The 11,421-nt window shown below is 41.4% G+C and overlaps 1 protein-coding gene across 1 annotated transcript in view; it reads right to left on the bottom strand.

Annotated features, from left to right (window-relative positions):
• DENND3 (DENN domain containing 3) overlaps positions 1-11,421 on the bottom strand; it is a 35,106-nt gene that overhangs the window by 5,910 nt on the left and 17,775 nt on the right. Inside the window, exons 11-22 of the mRNA XM_051802022.1 lie at positions 9,453-9,556; positions 8,984-9,168; positions 7,865-8,386; positions 7,111-7,373; positions 6,458-6,628; positions 6,147-6,276; positions 5,552-5,659; positions 4,600-4,739; positions 3,292-3,452; positions 2,221-2,354; positions 1,940-2,055; positions 1,695-1,832 (exon numbers count right to left, since the gene is read on the bottom strand). Of these exons, the coding sequence (XP_051657982.1) occupies positions 1,695-1,832; positions 1,940-2,055; positions 2,221-2,354; positions 3,292-3,452; positions 4,600-4,739; positions 5,552-5,659; positions 6,147-6,276; positions 6,458-6,628; positions 7,111-7,373; positions 7,865-8,386; positions 8,984-9,168; positions 9,453-9,556 (2,172 nt within the window). The remainder of the gene's footprint in view (positions 1-1,694; positions 1,833-1,939; positions 2,056-2,220; positions 2,355-3,291; positions 3,453-4,599; positions 4,740-5,551; positions 5,660-6,146; positions 6,277-6,457; positions 6,629-7,110; positions 7,374-7,864; positions 8,387-8,983; positions 9,169-9,452; positions 9,557-11,421) is intronic.

The following is an 11,421-nucleotide window of genomic DNA, read 5'->3' as shown; positions in this document are numbered from 1 at the left end:
AGGCCGATGGTATCTGGGGTGCACTGGGAAAAGCATTGCCAGCAGGTCAAGGGAGATGATCCCACCCTCCACTCAGCCCTGGTGAGGCCACACCTGAAGTACTGTGTCCAATTCTGGGCTCCTCAGTACAGGAGATACATGGAGCTCCTGGAGCAGGGCCAGTGGAGGGCAACTAAATACAATTAAAGGACTGGAGCATCTCTCTCACAAGGAAAGGCTGAGGGAGCTGGGGCTGTTCAGCCTCAAGAAGAGACAGTGAGAGAGAACCTCACCCATGTCTGTCAGGGTCTGCAGGGAGGGGGCAGAGGATGGACCAGGCTCTGCTCAGGGGTGCCCAGCAATGGGACAAAAGGGAATGGGCAGGAACTGATGCCCAGAAAGTTCCACTTGACTGTGAGGAAGAACTTCTTTCCTGTGCAGTGACTGATCACTGAACAGGTTGCCCAGAGAGGGTGTGGAGTCTCCCTCACTGGGGATATTCCAGAACCATCTGGACACAATCCTGTGCCTTGTGCTCTGGGATGACCCTGCTTGAGCAGGAGGGTTGGATCAGATGACCCACTGTGGTCCCTTCCAACCCTTCTGTGATTCTGTGGAATATGGGTACTCCACCTACTCCACCAACTCCCCCTTTGGACAAACAGGGTTGCCAAACTGTTGGCAGGTGGAAAGATGGCACAGTGAACACAGGTTCAGGAAATGGAGCATACAGGGATATTTTCCAGTCCTTACTTTTGTATCAATGAGCTGGACTACAATGTTAGTTAAAGTGAAGCTGAATGAGGAGTAAGTGTAAGGGAAAAGGAACAAAGTTCTTCAGTGGAACAAAAAAGAGAGCTTAATGGCTTGGGGGTTTCAAACAATCCTCTCATTCCCTTAAAGCAAAGGTTAAAGATATCAATCTCTGCTTTGGGGAACAGTATCTTAAAAGGATTTTCCATTTTAGTTCACAAACCTAACCAAGGGCTGAATACAGAGAAAGCTTCCCTATTTCATTAGGCATGTCATGAAAAAGGTCATTTTTGAGGAAGGAAGGAGGGTAAATCTAAGAAAAAGATTCTGAAGGTTGCTTTCCCAGTAGATAAATAAATACATTAGCTATTTATTTGAATATTAATTAACCCTGGACCTGCCCATGTGGTAGCACAACTACAATCATTTGCACAGCTACTGGTACCATACAAAGAGCAGGTACACAGAGGTCCACAGTGACATGGACACCAGATGCCAAGGTAGGAAGCTGTTGGCTCCTTTGGTCTCTCTTGAATTAGGAATGTGGTAACTAACCAAGGAAAAGGTCATGTACAAAAACAGGCCAATTAATTGGCATTTATTGTTTGTCTGTTAACCTTTTTTCAAGGCTTAGTCTGAGGAGCCCTGAGATGAAATATCAAAGGATGTAAACTTTCAGCTTCTACAGTTCCCTGAAATGTCAATGACTAATAAATGCCACCATGCATTTAATTACTGATGAGGCTTCTGGCTTGACATACATTTTGGGGTACATCTGTAACAGCCAGTTGTGTTGGACAAGGCATTAACTCCTCTGATTTCAAAGAGTAATGAACACTCCAAACCTGTACATACACACAGCCCCAGTGTGGAAGCAATTACAGCCCACAAGAGCTACAAACAAACAAAACTCCAGTCAAGAAATCCACAACAGGTAAAAAAAAGCCCAAATGCCTTCTCACCTGATTTTTAACTCTTATCATACAAGTGATCTCAGAGCAATCTTGAAGATGGATCTTCTCAGGGGTACTTGAAAGGTCTTTGGTGTTCCAAATGTACAGGTCACTGCTCCCTGAGTAAAATGCCCACATTTCATCTCTCTAAAGCACAGAAAGATATGTTTGACATGAGCACTGCTGACAGGAAATATGTGGCAGTAACTAGGGCTTGTAAAGCTACATGGTCATGATTCCTGTAAGGGTAATACCTCAGGAAAGAGCTGGAAGCCAAGAAAACAGGCACACACATCCTCCAGGTGATGCTCGATTTTCATCTGCAGCTGAAACTCATGAGTTGACATCACAAGAATGCAACTCCTGGTACCTTCAACATTAAAGATAAAGAGTTAGTAACAGAGGTGCCTGTTTCTTTCATTTCCCCAAAACATGGAGATAAAAGGTAAAATAAAATGGATGCACCTAACAACTGTCTTATTTCTTTATCTGAAGATGATTTTTTTTTTTTTAATTATTTGAGGAATGGACTTACAGCACCACAGTTGGTCATTCTGCAGCTTGATAGAGGTGAGATTTTGGCAGGGCAGCTGAAAGACACGGTTCACTTTCAGAGTGCTGATGTTCCAAGCAATCACTGTTCCATCTAAACTGCTGGAGTAAGCTTCACTGTTGGCATGGATTAAAAAACAATAATAGTACAGTTCTGCACTCTGTTTAGAAAAGAGTGCAGACATAGAAGAGACATACTTGCAAAATAAACAATTTTACAGTAAGACAAATTAATGTTCCCTTTTAATTCTTCACAAACTCTGAGTCACTGGAAACACTGCAAGCTAACTCAGAGCTCGTGTTACATCGTGCATGAGGAGCTGATTACAACAAAACATTCCCTGTAATTCTTCTGAACGTTGCTGCCTGATGGGATTTTTTTCTCTTAAGACAAAAACATCTCAAAACTGGTTTTCTTTGCTAATGCACCTCAGAAAACAAATTATAGCATCCCTTTTCTTTTTACCTTTATCATTTGCTGCCTTAGGATGACAAAACCTGTTTCAGGAGGTTCCAAGAACACCTAAACAAATCTTTCCTGAAACCCAGTTACACCTGCTGCACCACAGGCTGGCTGACCACTGTGCCTGACCTTGGAGTTGCTGTTCCCATGGGAAGACAGCAGGGTAAGGCCTCCAGCCAACACTCTTCCCCAGTGCTACCAAAATATCAAAATCACTTTGCCTGAACAGAACAGTAAATGTATTATTTCTCTTACAAACAGGCAAGAAAAATCCAGAAGCCTGCTGTAAACATCTGGTTGATGATGGGCTCAAAGCAAAAGTGAAGTGGCCTTCAAACTGCATCTGTATTGATTCATCACTGGATGCTGCCAATTCCTGGATGCTCTCATCCTCATCCAAAAGAGCATTCCTTTATCCCCTTTGTTCCAAATTAAACAGTGCTCCTTATTTAAAAAGGAAATTCCTAGTTGAGCATGGACAATATGGGAGATACAAAAATGGGCTAAGTGAAGGCTTATGTTAGCAGAATAAGCCTCCCTGTTTGAAACGATAAATTCTTTCCATATCTAGGGAAATCAAATTAGATGTACCTGGGTGTTCCATTCTTGCTCTCCACAATGATGTCTGTAACATCAGAGCGATGATCATTCAGTTGTTTATTACAGGACATACTGTGGGTGTTGATTATATAAATAATGGAGTCCTGAGAACCAATCCACACTTGGCTCTGTTCCACCATGACCATACAAGTCTGGGGAGAAAAGGCAGGGTTAAACAAAGTCTGGAAGAAAAAAAATCATTCTTTAATATAACATGGCAAAAGGCTGTGTTCAGATGCTACAGTTTTCTGGTGATCACAGCAAGAGATCAAGACCTGGCTCTCCAGTATTCTGTCCTTTGCTCTGCTCTATAAATAATGTGAGAGGTCAGAGCTCTTTGCCAAGTCTGTCCTTCAGAAAATAGGATTAATAATTTCTCTTGGGAACTGACTCAAAGGTGTGTTTCCTGGCCCAAACCAAGTTACAAAGGGCATCAGGGGAACCACAGCTTCTGAGCTGGACTGGAAGTCAAGCTACCTGCCTGATATAACCCTATTTCCTACTTTAGTTAGTAGTGTCTAAGAAAATACTGTCTCCTCTACTGTCTCTGGAATGTCCTTCCCTCAATCACAAGCTCTTCATTTATCTCCCTCCAGAGTCCCATCAGTTGCAAATTTTTTTTCTTCTTTAGGACAGGTCAGTATCCAACTCTTCTGGAATTCCATCCTTCCTCTTCACCATCAGCTTTACCTCTCCCTTTTTGACCCTCCTTCAAACTCATCCACAGGGATATATTTCATCTTTCACACAAGTGATACATCCAATCCCTTTTCCTGTGTGCTCTCTCTGCTGTTTTTCACTCAGGCTGCACTCCTGGTTCAGTTCTCCCTTTCATCAAGAGTTATTCTTTCAGCTGGTCTTTCACAAGCAACTCTTTCACCAGCTGGCTGAGTCACCTTCTTTTACCTCTCTCTCTCTTTCAGTAACATCTACTTGTTTTCCTTACACCTTTCCCTAATTTGCAGTTCTTCTGCACATTTTTGTCAATTCTTAGGATTCCTCTTCTCATTTTCTCTTCACATTGATTCTTTTATTCTTTCTCCTGAGCTGTTTCAAACCTGCCCTCCTGGCCCAAGAACCCATCAGGCCCTCCCAGATCCAGCCCATCACTTCTCACCAGTTGATTTGTTTTACTACGAATCCACTTCCTCTCTTTTCTCCTTTCCTCAAAAATCTCCATCTTTCCAAGTTAAATGAAGCCCAGACAACTCAAAAACTTTTAAGGAACAATGTGATTCAGGGCCACAGCAACAAACCCCCCAGCCAAAGCAGGAACTGTGGGACCTGTGCCAGCCTTACCAGTTTAGAGCGGCCCATTCTGAAGCAGTGCTGCTGGATAGACCAGGTGGAGGCATCAAAGACCACCACCCTCCCCTCATTTAAAGCACACCAGAGTTTTGGGTGAGCATTGCCAAGTCTTTCTGAAGGGTCAAGGTGCCCTAGAAATGAAGCAGAGAAGATGAGAGAGGTAGAAGAAAAAGCACTTCTGGAGACCTGCAGGAAAACCATTATGAGGCAGAAGCACATCTGTGTTCTGGGACTTGCATCACCAGTTATTGACTGACACAGCTGGCACAGGGAATTTGTGTGAGTTCTCATCTGTTTTTTGAGTTCAGCCAATGATTTAATCTTACACTCCAAAGTTATTCAGAGCAGGGATAATCCCTTTCTTTGATGACTAAGTGCTGAGCTAACTGGGATTGCAGGAAGGCTATTTTAAGCCCTGTGAAACTCAACTAATAAATCAACTCTCTGTCTGCTCCATTAGAGCTTCTCTTGGAAGCCTCATACTATGAAGAGAGAAAAATCACCATTGAATCCAACACTCCCCACACTATTCCTTGCACTGTGGTTCAACCAAACATGTGGTTCAAACTCCCACAGGAGCCCACTGAAAAATAAAAACATAACAGTGAACACTGATCAAGGGTGGAGCATCATCCACCCACCCTGCTCAGTTAAGTGAGGCAGAAGTCTTAATGAGCACATTAACACAGAATTGAAGTCTATGATATGGCACATATGACACAGAAAGACAGATTAAGGCTGTGAAAACTATGCCTTGGAGTGCCTTAATATGCAATATTGCTGTTCTTTTTTAATGACTTTTCTGGTTTAGTATTCAACACACAACCAAAGCACATCAGAATGGGAACCATCAGGCAGGCACAATCCCAGGTGTTGTGAGATAATGTGCTTTTTGGGCTAATTAGAGCTGGGCCAACCTAAGGAGAGCAATACATCACCTTACCTGGAGTATAAAGCAACACATCTATTGCCTGTGGAAATGTCTCTCCAGCTGAGGGGTTGATCTTGTGCTTTAATGTCTCTGAAGTTGTTTTGGGGACCATCATAGGCACTAAAACAGATTTTCAGAAGGCCATGAAATGCACACTTATGCCTGAAATAGATCTGTGGTTCTTATTTTGCACTATTTATTCCCATTTCTCACTTTTCTCTCCCTCTAGCCTTAGCTGACTAGTAGAGCCCAAACACCATTTGTATGAATTCTGGTAGCAGAGGGATCCACCACCCAGGGAGACTAAAAAAGCAAGACAAAAAACACAGCAGCCAACATGGAGACAGAAGGTTCCAATGCACAGAAGCAAAAAAAACAAACCAAAACCAAACCAAAACACCCCCCCACACACCTTAATAAACCCTAAACTTTCTATTAACACTATTTAATAAACTACATAATGTGAAAGTGCAATTAGGCACAAAATACAAAAAATACTTTTTGTATTTCTACCCATAACCAGTTTGAAAAACAGAATATAAACAGAAAGAGCAGAGACAGATGATGACACACCAGCAAGGCTTTGGAGCATTTCTGTGTGACTGACCTTCATTTTTCATCCTGTCAAAGTAAGACAGTTTAGAAGCTGCATAGATGCTTTTGGAGGACTGCAGGGCACCAACCACAGCATCCATCAGGAGAACATTTGTCAGTGCTTGCTGAATATACTGAGGATCCTAAAGACAAAAGCCTTACTGTAGCTTATCTGTTGCTCATTATTCTTACAAGTCATCATGCCCAGCAGTCAGAATGTCTGTCGTGCCCAGCACAAACACCAGCCAGTGCATGGATTATTTAGAACAGAGACAGAAAGCACATACTTCAAACTTAATTGGTTACAAATTCCCATATTTATACCTTGTGATCATCTGCCATTTTCTTTCCAGCCCACATCTCTTTCACTATCAGGTACCAGAGATCACACTCAGTTTTAAGGTTGGCTTCAAAGACTGCTTTTTTAGATAATGTTTTAATCCTCAGAGTAGGTATTCTCAACAGAAGGAAAGCTACGGTCGTGCTCTTAACGTCCTGGAAAGGTATGGAAAAGAGAAAACAAGTGGGATGTACCATGCAATCCCAGCACTCAGCCTACAGGGCAACTTTCTCTAATTATAGCTGATTATTTCAATTGTCCATACACACCATTAAGCAGAGATGGTTTTATGAAAATAAAAGTTCTAAACAGCATCACACAGATTTTGTTCCACAGTGGATACAAGCTGATACCTCAGTCACACTTAATGCTTTTGTTATTAAACTTCTCTACTCCATAACCGATGTACTGCACTTTGCACACTTCTCTGCATCCAGAGGTTATGACATCTTAATTTTGGTCATGGAATTTTTGGTCCAAAACCCCAGAATTTTATGTAATCACTCACTCATTACTGACTTCAGCAATGTTTCCTACTCTCCTTACTGAAACTTTACACTGAGAGCCAGATCATCTTGCAGAAAAGAACACTGCCAATATCCATAGTCATGCCAGAGAGCAGGAAGTTGATGCTCACCTCTATATCCCTGAAAGCAGCAATCTGGACATAGCCAGGACACCCCCCTTCAGTCAGCAGGAACAGGCGCTTTTGGGTCAGAGCTATTTTCCCCACCCCACAGTTGGTTTTCACTGAGCAGGATAACTTGTAGACACACTCATTTTTATCCAGGTGCTCTATCACTGCTGGTGGCAGATTCACCTCTTGAGCTTCTGCTTCAGTTTCTTTCCAGTAGTTGTAGAAATCTCTGAATGTTTCAGGATCAATTTGCTTCTGCTGTCCTAAAAAAATTTTGAAAACCCTTTTACTGTGAGAAACTATTATACAGATTTGCACAGAAGGGTGGCTTCAAAAAAGACAGTAACTTTCAAATTGTGCCTCTTTATTGCACATGCAACTAGAGACGTTCTAGACATAGAACCTATTCTCCATAATTATCCTAATTAAATAAAAGGGTCCATAAATTCTGTAAACTGATAATGTGAGTCCTTCAAGGGTGCTTGCAGTTGCTGATGGTGTGGAGACCCAGGAGGGGTCTCTCTGTTTGGCACATGACCCTGAGCAAGGGCAGTCAAACCACCCTCTGATCCAGCAGCTGCTCAGCGAAGAGTCCCCACAAGAGGACACTCACAGACTAGTCAGGCACAAGGGTCTCAGTGTTCCTGGGGCACTGGCAGACTAATCAAACACCAAGGGTTTGACTAAATATCCCCTTTTCACATGGCAGTGCTAAACAGTAATTAAAAAAGGAAAACACCAGTCTTACACTCACCCACTGTCAGGGCATCAAATAACCGGTGGATAGTGTCTATATCCCTGACGATCCCAGATTCCTGGATCCTCTTCACAAAGTCATCCAGCTGCATGTGTGTCTTTGGCAACTCGAAATTTTTCACGTGGTCATCTATTTTCAGAACTTCCCTTTGTTTTTCCATCACTCGGCTTATCAGCCTCTTGAGCTCGGGTTTGCGGTCTGCCTGCAAGCACTCCGAGGGAGGCATGGTCTCCACTATTTTTCTTACAAGATCAGTGGGGAAAATTCTTAAGTCTGTTTTTTCTAGGTTCTGAAAGTCAGAAAGTGCATTTAGTAGTTTCCCTTGCATCAAGCTAATAAGTCCCCGGAGGTAGAAGTACCTTGCCAGCAACGCGGAGTTCTCGGGGGGTGAGGTGTTGATGGCTTTGCTGAGGTGGTTGAAGAAGTCTGTGTAGTAGGAGTGAACACACTGGAACATCAGAGGGAAGTGGATTTCTGGGATTTTGAAGGTGCTGATGGATTTGGAGGGCATTTTCACAGCTAGAAACAAACACCAGAAGAGTACTTTGATTAGGGTAAGGAGTAAAAGTGGGAGCACCTTCATAACAAGTAACACTGAAAACAAGGAGCACCCCACCACAGCAACAAGCAATTGCAAGGGAAAAGGTAAGATTACAGCTGTGCCAGGGACACAAATACAGTTCTGTGTCCATTGTCCCTATTATCAGAATATTCCCTAATCTGAAAATATCAATTCTGGGAAAGAAAAGAAAAAGGAAAAAAGATTCAAAAAAACCCATTCAGTTTCTTCTAAACAGCAAAAGGTTAAGTTTGTGTTTAAATTAAAGGTAGTGGAGAACAGGACATAAGGTGGATGAGGACAGGGCATGGTTACTGACTCAGGAATCCTTCCTCCAATCAATCCCATTGGGACCAATGAGTCTTTTGTGGTCTAGCAAAACTTACAGCAGGTTCCAGACTGATTTCACAAGCATGGACAGGCCCCAGGTCAAAGTGACCCAGCTCACCATTTCCTCCCAGCATCTGACACCATTTCTGTGAATTTTTTTCACTGATGTCACTCAAAGAGACACCAGAAAAAAACCACTGTATTTGTTCAACACATTCTTCCCTTACCAACAACACCTGTTCCTGTTCTTCTAAGTGAGGAGTTTCTGGAGGGGCCCTCTGGCAGTTTGATGTCCTGCAGGTTGGGCAAACTCATCACCATGCGCCGGCTGATCTTCTGCTCCGGAGTGAGACGTTGGGAAGCCATTTTCTCCATCGTCAGCCTTCTGGGGCTGTGAAACACCAAATCAAACCTGAGAAAAGTGAAAATAGTACAGAACTGGTTTTAGAACTCAGTACACACACACACACACTAAATTAGTGCTTGGTTTTATTTTTTTGTGTAATAGTATTAAATCTACCATGTCAACAGCCAGTGGTTCATGTCACTCTCTTACAATAATCTTAATTAAATGAGTTGTCAGTTAGACAACTATTATTTAGAGATGACCTCATCTCATACCAGTAGTCAAAAGGACTTCTGTCAGTGATCCCAACAGAAGACTGAAAAACAGAATAAGGAATGAGAAAACTTTACCCGTCCTCTTCAGACTGGATGCTCAGCTCGAGTCGAGCAAAGGCGTCCATCTTCCTGTTCAGACGAGCTTTGAGGAAAGAGTGAAACATGTAGGTCTCTAAAACCTGTGAGACACAAGGGGGTTAACTGTGGATGCTTCATTAATTACTTTTTTATGAGCATGTTTTGCTCATTTTTATTACCTTTACATATGCAAAGCAGAACTTCCAATTTAGCAATCACAAACACAAAAGGACTGGAAAGCTTCCACAGAAAACTAACTCAGTTTCCATTCACCTTCCAGGCTTTGGTGGTATTTGCTCAGTGGCAAACAGTAATCTCAGACTGCCCTCCAATACATGAAACCAAACACAAAAGAGAAGTACTGAGCAAAACACAGCTACGAGATTAATGTATTTTCTGCCTAAACAAAGTGCTGATAATATTGCCTATAGTGTGAAAAAATAGTTTGGGGCACTCTAAACTAACATTATGCCATCATACTGAAAAGACAAGTGAGTCATCTTTTCCCCTGGTAACCCCAAAAACTTTTTCCCTGCTCAGGTAATTATTGTGGTGTCATCCTGAAATAACTTCTAAAAGGTCAAACTGCTACTTTTAGGACAGAGAACACCATAAAAAAAATGCCAAGTATGACTTAAAAAGGGGGGAAAGCCACCATCTTCCACCTCTGCACATTAAAACAAGGGAAAAGCTGGGATTTGTGGCAATACAACGTGTATTTTATAAATGTTCAAATGCCTCTTATCAATCCATTTGCAATGTACTGTGGAAAACAGCATCTCCAAAGCATTAAGATTCCTGATTTTCAGTAATTCTCCAGTAGATGGCAGATTTTGCTGGCAATTGTATGTACAGGAGTTTTAGTTCTTTCTAATGTTTTTTTTGAGTTCTCTTCGTATAATTCCAGATACCACTAGTAACTACTCCATACTGTGTTATTTTCTAAGATTTACTTGAAAGCAAACCTGCCACTTTACTGTTTAATATTTAAGTGAGTCAGCCACTCAAAGCTCTTAAGTATACACATCTCTTCTTAAGGATGCACATCTTAGTCTTAAATTATTTTTAAATTTCAATTCATAAAATCGCCACCATTTCATTTATAGCATTAGAAATTGCTACTGAAAATATTTTAATTATTTCTATTCATTTGAAATCCCAGTCAGAACATTTCCAATTAATTTCTCTCCTGAGGACACATTAATAGGTTCTTTTTAACTTTTCCTTTTTGTTTGTTTTTGAGAATGTTTGCTAGTGCTGGAAGCTTTATCCAACAAACATTATTTCCCATTTAGGATTCATCAGGTTGTAACCTTTAAATTGGCAGATATTCTGCCAAGTTTGGAAACTACTACTTAATTAAAATTTCCTTACACACTGACATCCTATTTAAATGTATGTTTAGAAATTTTTAGGGTATGTTTCAAGCAGGAAACAAAAAAGGTGTTATAAACCACAAGCAGTTGATGTTAATGATCAGATCTTTTTGCCAGGAATAAAACAGTTACTCCAGAGAGCCAAAGGAGAGCAAAGAAAACCTCTGTAGCTTTCCCATGCACCCATGGAAAATAATTAAAAGCAAATATAAAACAGCAGATGCATTTCCTTACATTCCTTGTTAAACCTTTCCTTTGACCCACTGGTTTGTTAAACAAGTTACAGTATCACCAAAAAAGGGAAGAAACACTAATATTTTATTTTTTGAGAAGCTGAAGTAACAGCACCACATGTCTTGCTGTTGGTTACAGTAAGAAGCTACTTAATAAAGCACAGACTTGCTGAAAATTCATGTCTATGAATGGAATTTGGTCCAGTCTGGACAAGTGCCTGTGCTTAAAATACAGTTTAGATGTAGCTTTACTGACCATCTGCCATAGGATAATCTCACCCCTGAGGAATTATTTAATTTGCTCTGGAATTACATAGTACCTTGCTCTCCAAAACTGTGTCTACTATTTTATCTGTT

The sequence above is a fragment of the Manacus candei genome, unplaced genomic scaffold, assembly GCF_025592945.1.
Source record: "Manacus candei isolate 608988 ecotype Guabito, Panama unplaced genomic scaffold, ASM2559294v1 h1tg000054l, whole genome shotgun sequence".
In the NCBI taxonomy this organism is placed as follows: Eukaryota; Metazoa; Chordata; class Aves; order Passeriformes; family Pipridae; genus Manacus; species Manacus candei.
The sequence above is the reverse complement of the archived record's forward strand: the minus strand, read 5'-3'. Positions and strand labels throughout refer to the sequence as shown.